The sequence below is a fragment of the Corvus hawaiiensis genome, chromosome 7 (assembly GCF_020740725.1).
Source record: "Corvus hawaiiensis isolate bCorHaw1 chromosome 7, bCorHaw1.pri.cur, whole genome shotgun sequence".
NCBI classification, from domain to species: Eukaryota; Metazoa; Chordata; class Aves; order Passeriformes; family Corvidae; genus Corvus; species Corvus hawaiiensis.
In genome coordinates this window covers 31,567,097-31,589,469 of record NC_063219.1, presented here as the reverse complement: position 1 = coordinate 31,589,469, position 22,373 = coordinate 31,567,097, and the positions used below count along the sequence as shown (strand labels likewise).

The 22,373-nt window shown below is 44.0% G+C and overlaps 1 protein-coding gene across 4 annotated transcripts in view; it reads left to right on the top strand.

The window, feature by feature from the left end:
- The first annotated feature begins 1,941 nt into the window (after positions 1-1,941).
- The window catches only part of ESYT3 (extended synaptotagmin 3), a 31,228-nt gene continuing 10,796 nt past the window's right edge, over positions 1,942-22,373 (top strand). For 2 of the 4 annotated variants that reach the window (XM_048308974.1, XM_048308973.1), the window contains exons 1-12: positions 1,942-2,234; positions 8,126-8,167; positions 9,005-9,139; positions 9,585-9,661; positions 14,442-14,508; positions 15,110-15,199; positions 16,242-16,297; positions 18,777-18,897; positions 19,875-20,048; positions 20,575-20,657; positions 21,066-21,114; positions 21,739-21,828. In XM_048308974.1, the coding sequence (XP_048164931.1) occupies positions 1,965-2,234; positions 8,126-8,167; positions 9,005-9,139; positions 9,585-9,661; positions 14,442-14,508; positions 15,110-15,199; positions 16,242-16,297; positions 18,777-18,897; positions 19,875-20,048; positions 20,575-20,657; positions 21,066-21,114; positions 21,739-21,828 (1,254 nt within the window). In that variant the 5' untranslated portion in view covers positions 1,942-1,964. Of the gene's footprint in view, positions 2,235-4,095; positions 4,215-5,787; positions 6,693-8,125; positions 8,168-9,004; positions 9,140-9,584; positions 9,662-14,441; positions 14,509-15,109; positions 15,200-16,241; positions 16,298-18,776; positions 18,898-19,874; positions 20,049-20,574; positions 20,658-21,065; positions 21,115-21,738; positions 21,829-22,373 lie in introns of those variants that run through there. The other 2 variants (XM_048308976.1, XM_048308975.1) reach the window with 2 other exon arrangements.

The following is a 22,373-nucleotide window of genomic DNA, read 5'->3' as shown; positions in this document are numbered from 1 at the left end:
ATCTACCTTTTATAGCTTCTCCTAGTAGCAAAAGCAATCTTCTAAGTCTTCAAATCACTAAAAGAGCCCACTTTTTGTCAGAAGCTTCTGTTTTTCTGAAAGTTGGGGCTGAGTCTATCCTTGTGAAGTTTCACCCCATGGATGAAATGACATACAAGTCAGCCTCAGTCTTTGGTCACAGGATAAATCCAGGTGTGTTTGTGCATGTAGACTTACCTCCTGACACATGTAATTGTGCAAAATATGCAGCCACTGTGTGTTTTTTAATGTGTGTTATCAAGAGTGCAGGTAGTACTTCAGCTTCTGTCAGTCTCTGGACTTTCCTTCACAGCTTTACAAACAGAAATGTGCTCTGGGATCAGCCCACTGGTCCACTTGCTCCCAGTGGCATTGCTGTTTAGGGGGAGGGCATGAACCCAGGCACCTTGTGCAGTCCTTTCCCTGCAGCCTCCACAGCTGTTGTGTCCATGATGTTAGGGAGTACATTTGTGGGCCTTTTCCTTGAGAATGTACCGAAATCTGGTTTTGAACCTGTTGATACCATCTGCCTTGCAGCCTCCTGTAGGTTCTAGAGGTTTACTGCTCACTGTGTACTGAAGTACTTCCTTAAGTGTGTTTTATAATGATTTACCTTTGCAACATCCCCAGGAAGAAGAGCACAGTCATCCTTATTTGACACCAAGGAAAGATTAGGAGGGTTGTTTCCAAAAGCACCTGTTAATAGATGTCTCATGCATGAGTTTCTCTAATGTGAGGCATTTGAGTTTTCAGATGCCTGCACTGATTTCTATCCCAGAGCAGTCATGTGCAATGATTAACAAACAAATGAGGATCACTTATGGTGTTGATTTATTGACTGATGCATAATTAAATACTAATTCCATGGCAAAGCAGAGGCCAAACCTAGTTCTCCCAGTCATGGTCAACTTCTTTTTCTTGGAGGTTTTTATCTGGCTCATCATTTGTTATCTTGTGCAGCCAATATCAAAAAGGGGCCACAATAAAAGCTGGCATTATTCACCGATGTTCCAGACTTGTCCACTGAACAAAGAGTGGCATTTGCCTGATCCAGGGAAAGCTGCAGTGGAAAACACAGTGTAGAGCTGTACAATTACAGGCTGTCTGTTAAGGCATGTACAAAAAGGTATAGAATTAATATTGTTAAGGGGGAAAGCATTTTAGAGTGTCTTATGGTTCCCTAGAAAACATATCTTATGAGGAATGGCTGAGGGAGCTGGGTTTATTCAGTCTAGAGGAGATTTGGGGGGGACCTCATAGTTCTCTACAACTACCTGACAAGAAGTTGTAGTGAGGTGGGGAATCAGTCTCTTCTACTGTGCCTGCAGTGAGAGGCCTAGAGGACAATGGCCTCAAACAGAGGCAGGTGAGATTCAGATTACATGTCAGAAAAAACATTTTCACTGTTAGGGTGGTCAGGCATTGGAATAAGTTTCCCAAGGAGGTGGTGGGGTTACCATCCCTGGAGGTGTTTTAGAAGCATTTGGTTCTGGTGCCGGGTGATGTGGTCTATGGGTGAGAGTGCTAGGTTGATGGTTGGACTTGTTGATCTTAAAAGTCTCTTCCAACCTTGATGATTCTATGATTCAATGATTCCATGATTACCAGTATTTCAGAATCTAAACTCCCACAACATCCCCACCAAAATCAAAAGAGGACGAGAATAAAGTGCCAAAGAGGAAGGAAAGCAGCCAAGGGTACAGAACCAACAGGTTGTGTGTGCCCCACGTTCGTTCCACATCCAGCCACGACGATGGGTCACAGGGTGTCCGTAACGCCGCCGGAGAGCCGAGCGCCGCGGGGTACCAGGCTGGCCGGGAGGGCGGCGCGGCGGGGCGGGGCGGCGGCGGGGCCGGGCCGGGCCGGGCGGGCGGAGGAGCCGCGGCGGCGGCGGCGGCGCGGGGCGGGCGCACTCGGCAGGGGCGACCCTGGCTCGGGCTGTCGCCATGCACCGCGCGGCCGCCCCGCGCCCCGCCGCGCTGCCGCGCCTGCTGCTCTCCTCCGCCGCACGGGCGCTGCTCTGGCTCGGTCCCGTGTACCTGGCGGGGTACTTGGGGCTGAGCGGCAGCTGGGTGCTGCTGGCGCTGGCGCTGTGGCTCTGCTGGGGACTCAACCGGCGGGGGAAGCGCGACCGCCTGGCCGCTGCCTTCGCGCTGCTGGAGGACGAGCGGGAGGCGGTGTGCCGGGGCCTAGCCGCCCGGCACCTGCCGGCATGGGTGAGTGAGGACCGCGGGGTGTTCTACCCCGCATCCCGCGGCACAGGGGATGCTGCGGGTCCCGGCGGTTCCGGGCGGCGAGAGCAGGACAGAGAGCGAGGTGTCCCGGAGCGAGCAGCCGAAGGGGCGGCAGTGATGCCGTGGGCCGAGCAGTAGAGTCTTTGATTTTCAAGTCTTGCTCAGGAAAGCGAGGATTAAACCAGAAGTTGTTTTAGACAGGAGATGTGCTGTAAGTGGGTGTGTAAAACAGACTGATGTATCGCCAGAGAAACCTCCCTTCAAATATGTGTGTTGCATTGCAGGTATTTTGCTGTTGAGGGTACTTGTTTTAGACTTTCTCATCCAGCAGATTTTTCTCTCCTTTAGTGTCATTTGAAAACAAACAAAAATATATAAACGTAATACTCTCTTCCTGCTAAAAACCAAATATATATAAACATAATATTCTCTTCCTGCTAAAAAACAAATATTTAGTTTTAAGGAGTCATCTCTGGATGGTACAGAAGGCCAACCCCTGTTTGTTGTTCACATTTGTTTCTAGTCACTCTACGTTTTAAAGGGAAGAAACTAGAATTTCTACCTGCACATTTTATTCTATGTCTTGGGTTGTTTATTGGGCAGCTGTGGTTGGCTAATGGAAAGGATGATGAGGTGTTCGGGTCTTTTTTCTTTTATCATCATTTGTTTGCATTTAAAAATCTGTTAGGGACTGGTAGGAAAATGTTCTTCTTGTAAGAAAGAGAATATCAAAGACCTCTATTTGTAAAGAGTGTTGCATGGAGGCATTTATAGTCGGTAAACTTTTATACAGCCTACAGCAATTGGCTCTCCTTAATTCTGTGGGAAATGAAGGCAGCTGGCAGTTCTGAGGAGTGAAGCCAGGGTCTCCTGGCAGGGCTGATGCAGCTCCCTGCACATGTTCTCTCCTGCCAGGCACAGAAGTCTGTTTCTGAATGAGGTTTCTGCTTGTTTGTATTGACAGAGCGTCAAAAAACACAATTCAGGGCATTAATGAGTGTGGTGATGTCAGCTCTTGCCCTGATGCTGTGAGAGCAGTGTTGCATTTTATCCTCATGTGCCCTGAATCATTGCAACCAGAAATTGAGCCTCTTAGTCACTGTTGAAAATTCAGACTTGCCCCCACAGTGCACACAAATTCAAAAAGCTCCATTAGGTTTTGTGGTTGAAAGTTTCAGGCTTCGTTAGTGTGGGAGCAGGTGGTTCATTATTGATTGCCCTGTACTTGCCCTTCACAAGGCTGCACAGAGAGCACTGTGTGCCCCAAACATGGGAGAGGTTTGGGCAGAGGGGGAGACTGCAGCAGAGGCCACTGAGGTGGTCAGGGGCTGGAGCACCTGGTGTCTGACAGAGCTGGAGCTGTTCAGCCTCCTTCAGGGGAAGGGAAGGTTTAAGGGGTATCTCATCTCTATCTCCTACTGCCCAGCATGTGTTCATAGAGATGGTAGAGTCAGACTCTTTCCAGAGGTCTGATTCCTGACTTGTGAGTTCTTGGAACTTACTCCTGGAAGGCAGCATGTAGGACCTAATGATAAAGGGGCTGCACGGTGTGCTTTTAGTTTTGCCTATATTGCCACTTTCTTTCTTTTTGTGTGTTGGTAACTTTTGTTCTTCATCAGTTGGGTGTTTGCTTCCACACTGCGCTTGTACTTGATGCTTTTCAACTTCTCAGTTTTAATTTTCCTTCCATCCCCATCCTGTATTTGATCTACTTCTTCCATGTGGCCATCTTGGAGGCTGATTCTCACCTGATTTTCACCTGATGTCTATTCAGTTTATTCTCTGTGGTGTTATCTTTTTTATCTTTCTTTTTTGCCTTTCAATGTTCACGGACCTTCAGTTGGGAGCTCTAAAACTGTCCCCTGTCTTCTCTCCTGTCACACAGAGGTGGCAGTAGGAATACAATTCAAGGGGAGCATGGCTTGAATTTGCAGTGTTGTAATCCTAGGAAAAGTTCTGAAGGTGTGAAGCGATGGCAGTGTCTTGGGATTCGTAAATGTTTGTCTCTTCATGTGCTCTGTAATAAAATGAGGGGATCCATCCAGTGAAGAGTTAAGAGCAATCATTGATTGTGCTGTTGGTTACTTACAAATTGTTTTCCCTAAGAGGTGGCTTCTTTAAATTGGCTCATGTTCTTCTCAGTCGTGGTATTAGTTGTTAGGAGATATACAGAGTGCAGCCTTTCCTTTAGGGGCAATGCTGGGGGGGTTTCCCTAATCTACTCAACCATCTGTTTTGGGGAATTTGCAGGGTTGTTTTGCAGCACCAGTTTCTTGGCTGAAACCAGCCAGTGAATTCGGAATAGATGCGTTTCTGTGCTAGACACTGTACGTGGGCAGGCTGTGCTTCCTCAGGAAACGAGGCTGGAAATCTGCTCACGACAAGCACAGTCAGATCCATGTCTTGGAGAGTTGAGACCCTCTGACTTCAGCCTGTGCAGCCTGTAGCATGACTTCTGTACAAGCAGGCAGTGCTCAGAGCAGAGGTAGCCAGGCTTCCACCTTCATTGCGGCTCTTGGGGCTGTGGTGACTGCTCCATGTTGCTTTTGCCACTTATTAGCTGGCTGCACGTGACAAAATCCAAGTGTGCCGTGTTTCTTCCTGATGTTAAACTCCTTTTACCGGGAGATATACTACTGGGTGCAGAACTGTCCTTTTAAAACGGTGCCTTTTAAGTCCTTGTTCACGCAAAAGCCTTGTTTACACTTTCTTTTTTCCTCCTGTATGAATAGCTAAAAATCCTGTCCCTTAAAAAAAAACCCAAACAAAACACCAAAATCCCCAACAAAACCTAAAACAAGCAACCAAACAAACCCAAACCAAACCCTGATGGATAGATTGCTGTGTTGTATTTGAACAGAATGGTGCTGTTGTGTCAGACATGGGGTTTGTTAATGCTGTGAACCTTGGTGTGGCTTGCTTCAGGGCAAGGTGGAGTCATGCAAAACTTACACATTTTCTTTACTTGCTAGTAATTGCCCCTTACCTAGTGTTTTTGATCTTCAAAGCTCTTTTCAAATGCTAAGTAATTTTTGCTGCATTCCTTAAACTTTGGCAAGAAGTATGCCTGCTTTTGTAGATCGGTAAAACTGATTCTGATAGTGGGACTTGCCCAAGGCTACAGGATTAAATCTTACTCTGTGTTAGTATTAACTTTGGCAGCTCTTGGTGTCTGGTTCTGGGCTTAGTAGGAAGTGTTTGGGGCTCCTCCTACCTATGCTGTACTGATGACAAACTCGGGGCAAGACCTTGCTGATGGGGCTCTCACCAGTAGCAAGGGCCATAAGTGAGTCTGAAATCCAGAGCACATGGTTCAAAAGTGGAACTGAACATGGTTTTATTTTCAAAACATACTAGGACATGTTAAATTCTAGGGATAAATGGTTGGGTCAAGAAGAGAGCTTGGTGGTGTCACTGGGCTGAGCTATCTATGTGACATGCTAGCTAGTATGTATGTTATGGGGATACCCCGTGGCTAGGAGAGGATTTGCTCAGAGCTTATGTCTTACTACACAGTGGATGATGCAGTTGCAACACCTGGATACCAAGCTCTGCTTCCTCTGAAGAACTGCTCCTTTAGTTCATACCATTGAGTGGAGCTGAACTTTGGTATTGGGAACACACTGAAATTTAGTGGCTTGTCATAAAGGGTAGAAAGCTGGTTTTCACCAGAGACATGTAGTCAGCCAGTGGTGTTCTCTGCAAGCCCAATTGTGTCAGCCCAGGAGCCCCTGGTGGTCTTTGGTCCCAGCCTTTGAGCTCCAGCAGTGCCCTTCCTTCCATCTGTCAGAGGAAACGGAGGCACCAAGTGCCTGGGTAGGAGCTGGGTTGCAAACACCTGAATGAGGGGATGTCAGGTGGGGTGGAAATGTACCACAAATGTCTGCTATCACAGCATCTGAGGTGTGACACTCTGTAGTGTGATTCATTGCAGTTGCTTTGGGGGTTTGCTGTGGGCTGTCTGGTTCGGGTATCTGTGGCTCAAATAATAAATTAAATTTCAGTTTTTCTTAAGGTGGGTCTACCTACAGCCTCATTCTTGTGGCTTTTGCCTCTTTCCTGATGCTCCTTTGTGCTGCTTCAAGTCTCTAGGAGCCTTGACTCTAGTGAATAATCCCAGACAACTTTAATGGTTTATAACGGCCCACATTTCTCCCCTGCTCATATGGGCTGTGACTTTCTCACTGGGAAGGGGTAGCCTAACTGTTGTCCTGTCCTTCCTTTTGGGTCACATCCCTCTCCTGTCTGTAAGGTGTTTTGAAGAACAAGCCCACCATGATGCTTTGATCCCTGCTCCATCCTTTCTGCATCCAGAGCTGATCCAGAGCTGTGGCACAAACGCTGCAGGATGATGGTGCCTGGCAATTGCATTGGAGCTGGAAACCCAGGATTTATGTGCCCTGGTGGAGGACCTTTAGGTGGAAGATGAAAGTCTGGCAGGTGAAGCAGAGGTCCCCTGATTCACATAATCCATCTCACTGTAAAATGTCAGCAGCAGTTTATCTGTGTTGATTGTCCCTTCTGATGCTGAGTTCTCACTTTATCGTGCAAATAGACCTGTGCAGGCTGACATTTTAGTGAACTTCTATTGTTTTATTTAACGAAAAAATTGCCTTTTAGAGCATCAAAAGAAATTGCTTATAAAGAATATGGTGATATTACTTTGGGTTTTTAATGAGATCATTTGAAGCATTATTTGAGCAAGGAAAATGAGCTCTTCAATTGTCCATGAAGCTGTACTAAAAGGCTGCTGTCCATTCCATCCAAACATCTCTGAGCACCTCTCTGAAGGCTGATGAATTGAACAGCAAACCTTTGCCTGAAGAGTGTAATTCACAGCTCTTGTAAGAGGAGGTACTGTCCTACCCAATTATTGTTACCAGGCTAGATGATAGTCAGATTCCCTTTGTATTCAGGTGCTCTTGTAGAGCTGAGCAGGGCCCAGATGTCTGTTCTGAGAAGCTGCTGTGCTGTCCTTCCCTTCCGCAGTAACCTGCTACCGGCTTGTAACACCAGCTGCAAATACCACATCCATAAGACTTTAATGTGTGATTGTAGTAAGGTGATTGTAACTCTTCACTCAGCAGCTTCTTGCTGGGGTCTGAGAGATGAGTTACTTGAGAGTGGTCTCATACCCCGTTGTCCTGATGGTGATTAAGCAAGTCATCAGTTCAGGGAACTGGAAGGATTTTTGTCGTGGACATATACACATTGTGTTGGCATTTGGTGTGTCTAACTTGAAAACATGATGTATAAGTGACTATTTCATTTTAATTTATCCTTACCATCTTAAAAATTTCTGAGAGCTGAAAACACTGGACTGTGTATGCTAATAGGCTCGAACTCTTACAGGGCTTCTTTTCCCTGAAGCCATTGGCACCGTGTTGGTATTAGTGGAGAAATGCTGCCACAACCAATAAATTGAGTTTCCCAAGCAGATTCTTGTTTTCCAAAGTGTGGTGTCCTGGTTGAGGTGAGCGAGTACAGGAAACAGGTCCTACACAGCTCGTGATCTTAAAGGGAAGTAGGTTCTCCAGGCTTCCCAAGGCATGACAAAGAGGAGGATGAGAAATCTAATGCTGCTTTACATCACGAACAGGATGTGACACTTGCTTTAATCATGTAAATGTGCCCAGAGGCATACTGATTGTCAGTGCACATGGGTTCTTTTGTCTTTTACTATTCTTTACTGGCTTATTTGCGTTTTAGAATTTTTCAATGAGGTAGTAAATTATAAAGGATGTATGTATGAAGGCAGAGGGATCTCAGCTTACTCTAACACTTGTTCCACAGTCCGTGCTGTCTTTTGCATGTGTTGCAGTGTGCCCAAAGAGATTACACATGGCACTCAATTTATTTTTCTTTGCACCCAGGTTCACTTCCCTGATGTTGAACGAGTGGAGTGGCTGAACAAGGTGAGGAGCTCTGAACTCCAGCTGGTGAGGCCACCTGCTCTGAGCTGCATCCCACTCGTCCGAACTCTGCAGGACAAGTCTGAGAAAGTTATCAAATTACTACAGTGTAGCTCAATTGTATCTGTGTCTGTACTGAAGCGTGGAGTCACTTAAGTATGGAGTTCCACTGAGGCTGAGAGCCAATGTGAGCCTGATTGATACAAGTTTGATAAATTCAACACCACTTAGTTCTGAGACTAAAAAGAAAAAGCAAGCATTCGTGTGTATATATGGACACGTGGTGTGTGTATGTTACTATTGTTTAGCAAACGTAGTGGTATCTTTCACCAGAAAGGTTCCCAGAGAGCACTGAGGCAAATGCTCCCATCAGCAGGTGTGGTCAACTTCTCAAAGCCAAACAGCTGAACCTGCAAATCAACATCCAGTGACTAGCCTCTTTCTTGGGCTTTTTTAGCAGATTTTCTTTTTGATATAAAAGCTTACCTCAATCCTCTCTAAATAAACCTAACTCCAGGGAACTTTGTGACACTTTAGAGTAATTAGGGACTATTGTTCTTTAGAAATTTAACCCTGGGCTTTGTTGGCTCCTGTGGTTAGAAGCAGTCAATAGACTCTATGGTGCTGGAAACTCACCCTTCAGTTCCTGAAACAAATTCTATTTCTGAGGAACTGAGACGGATCCTTCCATAAGGATGACTTAAGTGCACAAAATTGACTTGGTGTTTTTAAAAGGACAGATATTAATATCCAGGGTTCTGTAATGGGTGTGTCTGTTTCTCACAAAAGGTATCTTACTCAAAGAATCTTCAGTGTATTCCTGCTTTTGCCATTTTTTAGGTCCTTGTACAGGCTTGGCCATACTTTGGAACAATCATGGAAAAAACATTTAAAGAAGTTCTTGAACCAAAAATCAGAGCAAAGAGTGTACATCTGAAAACATGCACCTTTACCAAGATCCACTTTGGCGAGAAGGTAGTGGGAATCTTTTGAAACACTCGTGGTTCACTCTTTTCTGAAAAGTTCAGATGCAAGGGGAGTCAGATGTTCAGCTTTTTGATGCCTGTGTTTCCTCTTCATATGTCTTCCCACCTGCTGTCAGTATCCTGGGACTGGAGATTAAAAAAAAAGGCCATATCCACATTTGTTTCTGTTATACCCTTGTGACAGGAGTTTTCAGTGCGCCCTAAGGCTTGTAGGATGGGCTGCTTGCAACCAGCCCCGTGTTTAAGGACTGACAAAGCTGTTCCATCTTTAAAGGAAAAAAAACTAGCATGGTATACTCTTTCTTTACATGTAATTTTGCAAAGTATTTAACAAATGCTTCTGTACTCAAATTGATCAAAGTGAGTAGGATTCTTCACTTGTGCTTATCCTGATAGATGTTGACTATGTTGTGTCTTGTTTGTCTCTATTTCAGTGCCCTAGAATCAATGGAATAAAAGCCTACACCAAAGAAATTGATAGAAGACAAGTTACCCTAGACCTACAGATATGGTAATGTTGCATCATTGATTATGTTGATGGGTCTTAATTTACCACCTGTGTATATGTCATGCTGGACTGGACATGGTCCAAGGCTCTAAGATGAGCCTAGAATGATATGAGATAATCTGTCTCCCAGCTGGATATCCTCAGTACTTACAGAAGTGAAATGTGCATCAACCTCTAAACCAGAAATAACCTGCACAGGTCTAGGTGTTACCTACTCTGGCCCATCATGGCTGCCATGGGTATAAGAGTGTGTCCCTTGGCTTTGCCATTGATGGCAGTGAGAACCCAAGCTTTTGAACTGTGTTTCCTGTTCTCAGGAGAGCTCACAGGTATGGAGGTGCTCAGTCTGTCTTGCCCACTATTGTTTCTCATTAGTTCAACCTCTCCAGTTCTTCCAGAACTGCTTGCACTATTTATTTTTTAATTCCTTCCTCTAGATTTATCCTCTTGTTTTAGTCACCATTTGTTCTATGTGCTATCCAACACATTTGCTTTTTTGATTACAGCTGTTCTCTGAGCAGAAAATTGCCTCTAGCTCTATTAACAACAACAAAATTAGATAAAACATTTAATACCTCCCAGGCTGTTTTGAATGAGCTTGTATGTTTTGTTAACATCAGAGTCATTGCAAAGCTAAACTCCTGGTTTAGCCCTGGAGAATGAAATTGCTGGGGGAATTACCACTTGCATGCTGCTGTAGCTCTGGAAGTTTAGTGGGTGACTGAGCTGCCTAATTTAAACGGCTTTTCATGGTAGTGCCTGGAAAAAACTGTGAAATTACGGACTGTCTTGGCAACAGCACAGAGCTCCTCAGAACTGTGTCTGCTGCTTAATGTGGCAATGGCATGGCATCATCCCCAGCCCTGGCAGAGCACTGTTGCTCCCTGTAAATTCACATGCTTGATTTTCAGGCAGGTGTTTCAGTGCTGTCAGTGGAGTACCCTTTGTAATAGCCAGGTCAGTGTTAGGGCCTTTGGCAAATAATTTGTGCTTTCCATGTTGAGATTGAGAGATCTGATGCCTTTTAAGCCTTGCAGAAGAGTGCTGCTGTTCTCTGCTAAACCGCGTCTCCCCCACCTCTGCATTCCTGTCCCTCTGGCAGACCCATTAACATCTCCAAACTGGCCAAGCACTTCTGTTCCTCATGCTGATGATAATTTAACCCGAACTGACATAATCTGATAACCCCAGTAGTTTCTGTATTCACATAGGAGAGTGCAGTCTGCCTCACCTCTCTGATGGGGGTCTCTTCTCTAGGGCTGCATTAAGGCCTCAGCTTCACTTGTGTTCATATGTTAACATCAGTTTCTGCAGCTAAGCTGTGTTGTGCATCCTGCAGTGTCTGCAGGAGATTGTGCGTTGCTTTCAGAAACAGGGAGAGGCAAATCTCTGAGCAATGGTATTACTTACCTGCCTTTTTCTAGATTACCAATGGAACAGTTTTTTCCACTACTTAGTGGAGACGGAGTTGAGTTGCCCCAGTGTGAGGCTGCCCTTTGCTTTACCTCTTGGTCACTGTGCTGATGAGGTTTAAATGACTGATCTGTTTACAGGGCTGTGTGCTGGCATCACAGCACTGGAGAAGAGAGTGATGTGCTGTGGGTGCCTCTGGGGTGCACTGTGCAGTGCTGGCACCACAGTGACTGATCTTCAGAGAAGCAGAGCTGTGTTGCAGTGGACATGAAAGGATTAACAAGTCTGCATGTTATAAACATGACTTCTTTGCCTTGGTGCTTGCTAGCTGTAATTTTGTGGGAGTTCCCTCCTCGATGAACCACCTGAGTGTGATCATTTGGCTGGGTCACCACCTGGTGACCAGGGCAGCTGAAGCCGGGATGGCTGAGCAGCCACTTCACACAGGGTGCTGTTATCCCAATGTTCTACAATCCTGCCTTGGCAGCAGCACTGCCCCACTCCAGTGCTGAGTTACCTGTTGTGTTAAGCAGTACCTTCCATCCAGAAATCTTGGCTTGCTCTGTAAGTGCTTCTTGCTTTCAGTCTCACAATAGTACAGGAGGACAGATTTTTTCCTTTGGTTTTATCAAGGAGGCAACTAGTACCTGAAGCCCAGAGTCTTTGATTTGACATGGAGAAAATACAGGAAGAGGGCAGGAATAGAAAAAACCTTTTCTTCTTACCCTTCCTTTGTGGTCTGTATGGAACCATTTGTGTAGTTTTATTAGCCACTCATAGACATGTGGTCCATCAAGGGCTTTGTTTCATCTGTGCTCCTGATCTCACCAACACGATGCAGCACTGAATGCTATGGTTCAGCTCGGTGTCATGAGAAGAGGAGCTTCCTTTCCTATGTGTTAAAATTGCGTCCTTTGCTTGGGAAGTGGGAAAAGTAGTACTTAGAGGTCCCTTATTTGTATGGGCTGTAGTTGTCAGAAGAGTCAGGGATGCAGATGATCTGGTACTGCATGAAGTTACCAAAAGAATTTGAGAAGCTGCTTTAATTAAATCTGTTAACAGCAGCTTACATGGCTGTAGCATCAGAGCATTGGGCATGGTTATGTAGAGCACTGTTTTGTGTAATTCTGCATGTCCATCTCCCAAGTCTGAAGGCAGACTAAGCCTAGTCTGTGTTACAAAGCACTTGAGAAGGTTGGGCCAAAGGGGGTTTTCAGCATGGGGGGCCATGACAAGGTGGGGCCCATGGGCAGTTACTTTACAGGGGGGATATTGCCCGGGCTTTTTCCAAGGGGATGTGCAGACATCCAGGTTAGTTAAACCTGTCAGCTCTTGTAGCATCCCTGCCTTCAGCCAGTGGGTTGCCTTTGTATCATAAACACTGGGCCCAGCTTTTCCACCCAAGTACAGAAGAGATAAAGATACTTACACTTGAACAAGGTTCTCATCCACAGCACAGGCATATCTGCATCACCTTGTGCAACAGCTGATGTAGGAGAGAAACGGGTGATTCTTCCACCCTTCACAGGTGGGTAAAGCACAGTCCTGTGTAGGGTGGAAGGGCTCAGCCCTCAGGTTTTTAAGTGTCAAGGCTTGAGTTTGGCTCTGGTGTGCTCTGGGGCAAGACAGCAGAGAGCACAGCAAGGTTATGCTGAGCAGAGGAGCAGATGGAAGCATGAGCAGCTGGGACTGGAAATGAGGAATAAAACTAATGAACAAAGAGTGCACCCTTCCTACCAAGCACCCTGGCAGGGGGGTGATGCCTGTATGAGGCAGACTTATGGATAATTAAAGGCTCAGGCTCTGATAAGACTTCTCTGACATCTAAATTCTAAAACATGATTGCATGTATTGAAGTGTTTCTGGAAAAAAGAGACATATAGGACTGAATGGGAAGAATTTTTGACTGCATGGAAAGGTAGAAAGGCTGTAAATTGAAACACCACAGCTCTTACTTGTTCTAGACACTTGCAAAAACCAAATTAAATCCTCTTGGATTAATTACTGCAAATTGAGGAACTCATTTTGGCTTCTCATTTAGAATTTTATTGTAACAATGCTCTATTAGCACCCAGTGTAATGAGCTGTAAGATAATGTCAAAATTGTAGAAGTTAACAAACATAAAATAAGTTTAATTATGTCACTAGCTTTTAAGAAAGATTGTGTTAATTTTGGCATGGTTTATGAGGTTGGAAATGAGAAATTAGAATGCTCTAACATTAAAGCCTTTGATCTGTGTGTTATGAGCACTTAAAATTCTGTTAGGTGACTATCTGTAAACAAATATACAAAGAACTTTGCAAAAATGGAGACAAATTCACAGGGTTGGACATTCTTGGCACTTTTTTTGGGGTGGGAGGGCATCTGTCCATGTGCAAATTACAGTGTGAATTTGTGGTAACTGCAGCACTATTTGCCCATACACATGTGGTCAGAGCAGAACTCCTGTCCTTTTCCTGTGATTATGGAGTGAAGTTATGCAGGCAGCAAGCACAGCACATTCACTGTGCTGCAGTATCTCTACACCCTGCTTTACCTGCAGGGTGTTTGTTGTCTGCAGCCAGAGCTGTTTCTCAGAGGGCTGAAAGGGAACTTGGTAGCTCCCTTCAATTATTTTCTGCCAGAGGCATCAACAGATCTTCGAGGTTCTGCTCCCCGGAGAGTGGTTATTGGTTTTTGCATAAGGTGATGTTTGTACTTTAATAAAAGGTGCTTTCCAAGTTGCCAAAGTACCACATTCAGCATTTGCTTTATTTAAAGCCTGATGTTCTCCATGGCAACTGACCAAAATCTGATCTACGTTGTTGTCTTTGAGTTCAGCCTTAAAGAAACCAGGTTATTTTTAGTGATAAATTTGTCCTTCAAGTGGGTTTTTGTGTTGTGGGCGAGGGTAATCTATGGGCTCTTTGGGTGTGGGTAAGGTGGGAACCCCATAAGTAATGGCAGAATGGCTCTGCACCAACTTGGGAGCTGGATCACCAGGTTGTGGGGTGGGATCAGGCTTTTGGCAGAGAAGGGAGCAAGAGGGCGATTGCTCTGACCTTGAATTTTGAATGAGCATCTTGGTCCCCTTTTTGGAGCAAGCTTGCTTCAGCCAACCACCAGTCTTAAGAATGGAAAATTAACCTGGAAATACAGATGTTGTTTTGACGTTTTACAGGTACATCAATATCCCAGCTGTCTGCAAGGTTGCTCTTGTGAAAGATCTGACCTTTGTTCAACTTCCTCTGTTCAGTCACTTGAAAATCCGTCTCTGCCTGTGGGATCATGTTGTCAATCCTTAAACTGATTTCATTTATACTCTGTACAGCCCCAGATTTCTCAGGGGACTATTGCAAACTGTGGAATAATGTGAGAATTTTCTTTCAGTTACATAGGGGACTGTGAGATTCACATGGACATATCGAAATTTAATCTTGGCGTGAAAGGTGTACAGGTGCGTGCAGTACTAATGTTGTCTGTTCAAGGATGTGTGGGGCAGGAGGTACCACCTCCCAGTGGGGAGGTCATGACACTTAAGTGGGAAGCCAGCAACTATCAGGCTTGGAATGATTAGTTTTATCTCCTTGTTCTTGGCTGGGGAAATGATACCTTCCATGGAAAGCACTTAAATACCAGTTTTAAGCTTTGTAGTGTGACTCTTAAACAGGGTTGGAGCTGGAGCATTGAGTATGTGTGGGCCAGCATCTGCCACCAGAGTTCAGGGGAGCTCAAAGTGTTGGTAGAGAACTTCAGAAGAACCAGCATGTTCATAAACTGATGTAGATTAAACCAACAATCTGTTCTTAGAATGTTGAAACCTAGTAGACAAATGGCTCCATTGTATGGCAGGATTGCAGAGAGACTCCACAAACATAGAAAGCATTGCCTGATATCAAGAGCAATGGTTTGGGGGGAAAACGTTTATTGTTATTAAATTCTAAATAAAAATACTTCAAGTACAATTTCTAAAATTATCTCCATCACTGAAAAGCTGACAATTTTGAAGCTGCATCGTGAGAGTACCTTGACACTCAGCTTTCCTCTTCTGTTTGCAGTTGTATGGGACGTTGCGAGTGATCCTGGAACCTCTCCTAACCGATGCACCTTTTGTTGGAGCAGTGACCTTGTTTTTTATGCAGAAACCGGTGAGTCAGGAGTGAGCTGCTCCCTGCAGCCTTCTTGCTTCTTGGTCTTAGTGCTTGGACAGGTCTTTGGTGAGTGACACGAGCTGTCCCATCACTGGTAACCCAAACTGCATAACTGTGAATGCCTCACAGTTCAGGTTCTCAAATAATGAAGTCCTGATTGTTCAGTGCTCCTCTTGAACTCCAGGAGGATGTGAGTTAATTCATCCTATGCTTTTGCAGTAGTGCCTAAACACTCTACGAATGGGAGGACTTTCTTATGGTGGCAGCACAGGACCCATTTCTGAGGCCTTTGCTTCAAGGTTTCTGGCTGGTGGATCTTCCCAGTCATAGATTTTAAATGCAGTCGTCTTGGAGACCATTCTGTCATGGTTGCCTTTTGAAAGCTTGCCTGTTGAAGGTCGTGTGCCTTGTACTGAATTGTGGTTTAATAAAATATGAGAAACCTTCTGGTCATATAAGAACCAGTTATCTTACGGCACACACCTTTGCTTGTGGTTTATGCTCTGCTTGAGTTCATGAAAGTCATGCATTTTTGATCTTGAATGAGGTGGTTTTGTGTTTAGATGTAGCACCATGAAAAAAAACTCCTTTTGAACTGCTTTTTTGTTTATTGTACGAATAGGAATACAGACTCCTGAAATCAGTGGTATTTGTAAATCCCCCTGCCTCAGGGCATAGGCCAACCCCTAAGTGAAAGGATGAGAACAAAGCTTCAAAGTCTCACTAGCTGTTGTTGAATTTCCGTAATGACCTTTCCCAGGGTGTCTGCCACTGGCCATTGGTAAGGGCTGAATCTTTCCTTCTGCTTGCAGGTTAAGTTCCAGTGATACCCTCAATTCAGGACGGCAGATAAAATAGATAAGGGAATTGATACCAGCTGTTGGTTCTAATGTGCAGATGCAGTCAATTGGTGGTGCAGGTTTTCCTTTCTTTAAACAGCTGACTTTGTTCTAGAAGCATTTCCCTTTTAAATTCTACATTTATTTTGAAATAAATTTCAACAGACCTGTATAATATTTTTTCCCTGATTTTGTTGTAGCATCTGGAAATCAACTGGGCAGGCATGAGCAACCTCCTGGATGTCCCAGGGATTAAGTGAGTGTCTACTTTGCTTTACTTTATGCTCCTTTGAAAAGCCTTTGGAAGTTGGGATGTGGTTCTTCAGTAACCACCAAAGCTGTTGTTGAGAGCACTGTGTGCAAGGTGTTGTGTTGATGTTCATCCCATCATATCTGGCTGCGGCAAAACCTGAGGAGGGTTCTTTTTACATTCTGTCAAAAGTGTTTCAATCACTTAATTGCATTTAGGATGGAAATAGTAAATCCCTGAAACAACAGTGACTTATAAACTAAAAACAAGCCCTTCTGTTTCCCATGTGCCAGTTATTCGCAAAAGTAGATGAAGTAGGTTTAGACTGGCAGTCTGCTTATTATTTTTGACAGTAAAGTGAAAAAAGGCAAGATATCACAGAGTTGTAGTCCCTCTGACAAACTCAAGTACAATCCATGATAAAGAGAACAGCACCAGATTTATAAGGAGAAAAGTTCTTTTCTTTCTATGTAATCTGCTCACCTTTTAGGTGTAGCTCTTCTGCAGTGCCTCTTGGGTTAGTATTACATACATGAAACTTACACAGCAAGGATGAAAATCTTAGTGGGTTTCAATACTGTAAGTTTCAAACTGTTTCATCAGATTGCGGATTCACTTTGTCCTTGTTCCTTAGTGTAAAGAGAAAATTCTGTTACACAAGCAGAAAATACATTGGTTACTCAGCCATTGCTTTTCTCCCTTTCAGTGCAAGTGCAGACACTTCCGTTCCTCTCTGCTCCCCTGCAGCTCACGGTTTGCAGGCTCATAGGAGTATCTGGCTACTTTAGGTGCCAGTTTATGCATTAAAGATCCTCTGAAGGCTTTTGATGTTGAGTGAGAGGAAGCTTTCTTTTTCTCTTAATTTGAGGCCTGACTGGCCTTTTGCCCCGAAGTTTAGCCTGAGAGCTCCAGTTTTTATCAGGAGAATTAATCTGTTCTCTTCTGACTTGGTTTCCCTAATCCTTTGCAGGTAGAAGGCATGTAGGTATCCTAGCCTACAGCCTCTCATATAATTAAGTGAAAATTTGGTGTCCTAAATTTTTACTCCCTGGTTCTCCCACAGGGATTTGCACACAGAAACCTTTGCTTATTCCTCAGCAGTGCAATGAAAGCTGGGAGCAAAACATGCCTGACCGTGAATGGGCTGAAGTACAGGTTGAACAAGAGCCCTTCCTGTCAAATGAATTTGGCTCACTTAAGATAGCAAAGAAACTGCATGCAATCATCTGTCCTCACATACAAGCTGTGTTTAGTTGTGTGTACTGAGACTCAAGAGAGGGTACAATTCTGTGACGTTCCTGTGGGGTTTTTTTTACGGAAAAGCCAAGAGCCTGACCAAGGTTTAACATTTGGAGTAGGAGAGTTTCCTTATATTCTTTATGTGTTAATCCAGCCTCTGTGAATTGGGACAATTTTGTTACACAGTCCTACCCTTATAAGCACTACATCTATCAAGAGGATGAGTCTTTCAGATACTTTTTGGGTTTTCCTCTTAATATTGTCTTTTGCTCATGCCAGATTGTAGTGGTGTGTTGAAATCCTCTCATTAATCACCTGGGAGTACTGGACGTCTGTGATGGTTATGTACTTCTTGCACCTGCCATACAAAAAGAGCAATTGTAAAGAAAAGATTTGAACTGAAAAGCTAAAAATGTGCAAGTTGTAATTAGGCTGGAAAGTTCCCTGAACTCCAAAATAGTGCCCTCAATTCAGCCAGTGTGCTCTCCAGTTACTTCAAACGAAATTTTCCTTCTTAGTGCAAACTCTGCCAACTTCCAGAACCTCATCTGAGAAATGAGCTTGGCTTTCTTATTTTTTGATGTGTCTGGCTTCTCTCAATTTTCGAAAAGGTCTCAGCACGTGGCCAAGAGTAGGCAGCAGTGTGTGCTGAGGCCTTTTCTAAGTCTAAAAACAAACTACCTCCAGGCCTTGAGCCCCCTGTGAAATGCTGAAACTTCCTGATTCCCTTCTCCCCTTGTCCATCTCTGGTGTTATTCCTAAGGAAACACAGAAGGCACATGAGTTTGACCTGTTAGGGTGTGTGCATGAAGATTTCACCCAGCCTAAGCTCCCATTCATCTTTACAACCTGCTAGAGCCAAGTTCACACCCTGAGATAGGAATGCTCCATATTGTAAATTTGCATCACAAAATTGAAGTTGAATGGCCACTCTGCAGCTCTTTCATAGAATCATAAACTTTGGAAAAGACCTTTATAGATCATCAAGTCCAACCATTAACCTAACACTGCCAGCCAAGCCCATCACTAAACTATGTGTGTAAGCACTTTACAGGTCTTTAAATACTTCCAGGGATGGTGACTCAACCATTTCCCTGGATGGCCTGTTCCAATGCTTGAAGATACTTTGGGGGAAGACGGTACCATTTACTTTGCAATGCCCATTTCTTTCCTTGTCCCTCATTTTCTCGTTCTGAGTTGCGACTGATTGTAGAGATTGAGGTTGCCTTTTCCCCCCCACCTGCAGTGTAATGTCAGACTCACTAATTCAAGACTTCATTGCTGCACGGCTGGTTCTACCGAACAGGATCACAGTGCCTCTGAAAAAGAACATGAACATTGCCCACTTGAGGTTCCCTGTCCCCCAGGTGAGTTGTTTTTTCAGTGGCATCGTGTTTATCTACCTGAGTGTGAAGTTGCCACCGTGTGGATGTGTCCAAGCTTAGTGTCTTTGGATGCTGCATCAGCTCTTTCAACCTGAATTGTGGGCTTTCTGTAGGTAATATTTCATAAATATAAAAGCAGTGTTGGGTAGTTCATCATTTGGGAGGGGGAGACACGGACACTGGGCATTCCTACTCTCTCTACATGGTATAAGGAGTCTGTTCTCTGAGCTCATTTACCAATTAATCCTTTAGTCTGTAACTGCAGATCTGTGGTACATGCAAATGAGAGGATAAATACATAAGCAATGAGCGTCAGGCTATTTAATATTTTTACTAATGCTGTGAAGGGGTGTAAACAGGGATCTTGGAGGGTGACATCTCTTTGTCACAGAAAAAAAAATGGGAAAAAACCCCAACAAACAAATCTCCTAAATACTCAACATATCCAGGTCTTCAATTTCCTTCATGTATCACATACCTAACACTCTTGCTAATGAGGATAAATATAAATGAGTGACAAAGACATGCTCCCTGTTGCAAACTTGCATCACTAAATTGAAGTGGAATGGCTCCTGTGCAATAAAATAAGAACCTGCCAATGAGTTTCTCCTTCAGTCAGTGGGAGTTGATCTTTGCACTTGATTTGACTGTGGCTGTAATGCTGTATGCATATGTATGCTTCTGATTTAAAAATAAATTGAATATTATTTGCTGCACAGTTATCTAGATTGAATTGTGCATCTGTTTAAGGGGGCTTTCCCCCCCCCCCTAGCTAAATGGTGGAAAAAGTGTTTTATTACAGCTGTCATTGGAAACGTACTGCATCAAACTACATGTCTTTGCAGAACTGTCATAGTGAATACCCTTGCTGCCTGAAATAAACAGTTTTAGGAGGCAGCATATTATAATTATGCAAAGATTGCATTTTCATGACCAATTCTGTATCTTATTTTATCCAGGGAGTAATAAGGGTTCATCTGTTAGAAGCTGAAAACCTTGTCCAGAAAGACAATTTCCTTGGTGCCATCAGGGGGAAGTCTGACCCGTACACTCTCCTCCGTGTTGGCACTGTGCAGTATCGAAGCAAGACAGTCTCCCGAGATCTTAATCCCATTTGGAACGAGACATTTGAGGTACTGAACCTTTTTATCTTTCCATCTGTAGGATACTCAGCCATTTACCTCCCTGTGGTTGCAGGACCTTCTCTTAGCTGACTGCACTGGGGCAGGTGGACTTGTTTCTTGGTTGAGGCATTTCTGTCCCTTCACCAAGTTCACACTTACATTGTAAACTTGAAATGTCATTCAGGTTGATCTGATTTACATGTGTGGGTTTTTGGAGGAGGTGCAAAGCACTGCTTTAAATATCAATCAGTGCATCAGTCTGTGCAGCTGTAGGCTGCTCTGGCACTTGTCTTCTCTGCTTATTAGGGATACCAGTTTGGGGGGTTTGACTTGTAGCTCAAAACCAAGCAAACTGAATGTGAAATATTTTCGTGTGTAATCAATTGTATTCGTTATGCAATTAACCGTGAAAGAGCAGGGAATGTCCTTAATGTGTTAGACAGCTGTCAAGTGTCCTGTTCTTGTCCACAGCCTGAGCGTGAATAGGTATATGTGAATGCTTTTTATTTTTAATCAATACCTCTTTCTCCTCCAGTTTGTTGTTCATGAAGTGCCTGGTCAGGACTTAGAAGTGGATTTGTACGATGAAGATCCAGATAAAGATGACTTTATGGGCAGGTAAATTATCACAACCTTTTATCAGGGTCCAGTAGCCTCTGCTATGGGACACCTGAATTATTCATACTGGAAATTTAATACTGTTAGAAGTTATTCCCTTTGCACAGATATTGATACCAAGTAATTAGTTCCTAGTGCAACTATGGTTGAAAAAGGTTACGCTCCTGCAGGGAATCCTGGGAAGCCATTAGAAGTGATAGTTACTACAAGACTTGAGATTTACTTCAAGTTTATTTTAGTTTTGGAAGTACTTCAAGGGGGAGACTTCAGGAGTGTGTGTTCTGCTGCACACAGGTACACAGGTCATGTGGAGAAGTTGTTATTTGGAACAGATTTGAGAGTGGGCTTTTTGGTGGTTTTTGCTGTATGCCTCAATATACATTGAAATGTTTGCTTTTTGCCTTTCAGCTTGCTGATAGGCCTAGCAGATGTAATGAATGACAGAACTGTTGATGAGGTAAAGAGCACAGCTTATTTCTAAATGCGCTTGGTGGTGTATATCTACCTGCACTCATTTGTGTTGCCCCTTTGCTGTGTTTCTTTGTGCTTAAAGCTTCCTTGCACACTTGCACTGTGGTATTTTTACAAAAAGATAATACCAAAGTAGCCATTACAATAATTTTTACGACCCGGCTGGTAATCCCAGAGAGTTCTGAGGTTAGGCTGAGCCAGCAGTGGGGTATCTCGTGTTGATACCTTGTGTCCCATATGTACGAAATGTTTTATACAAAGCTGCAGATAAAGTTTGGTGAAGCAGCCTGTTTGCTGAGGGAAGAAATGACCTGATCTTACTGTGCTTTGTCCTGCAACTCAGCACTCTACAAACAATGCCAGAGTGCCTGTCTTGTGCTGCTGCTGGTTGGAAATATCCACATGCTTTGCCTGTTTATGAGTGTCTTATTTTAATTTTCTTCTGCCTTGTACCTAAGTAGATGGATGTGCTACAATCTAAATGTCAAAAATGCAGGCTAAGGTGCTCAGAGTAAAATTCATGTTGTCTGTTGCGTGTGTCAGAGTCTGCAACATATAAAAACTGCTCTGCCTCTCAATTCTCAAGTTTCTCTTTGTTGTCCCCATTTAGTGGTTTCCCTTAAGTAAGACGACAAGTGGACACTTGCATTTAAAACTGGAGTGGCTTTCACTAGTAAATGACCAAGAAAAGCTACATGAGGTGAGTATATTTGCTTAAAGGATTCAGGTACTCTGAACCCTGCCCAGTCATCAATAAAGGAGTGTGTAAAATTAGAAACCCCAGGCAAACTCATGGGAGTTTATTTTTATCTGGCAAAGTTTTGATGTGATTCCCTCCCCGCTGCTCCTGCAGAGGAAGGGCATTTGCTTGCCCTAGGTCGCTTGGTAATTCAGGAGTAACTCAAATCTGGAAGCTTTTTGCTTGAATTAGCAAACATTTGTTTGACTAACTGCGAAGTGACTTCTCAGGGTTCTTTCCTTTGACAATTTTTCTCCTCCCTCTTCATCTAGGATTTGTGTAGGACCTTGGACCCCTGAAATAATCTGTACTAGTCGTAGGCAAATACCCAGCACTGGTGCTTGATAGGACCATGTTTCCAAATGGTGTGTTGTTTGTGAATTGCTTGGATAAAGCCCATCTCCCAAAGAGGCTGTTTCTTCATAACCAAGTGAAACCATTTGAGTTCCACCGAAGTGAATAAAATTGTTTCCAGGCTTTGTTCTGCTGACACTGGATTCATGTTG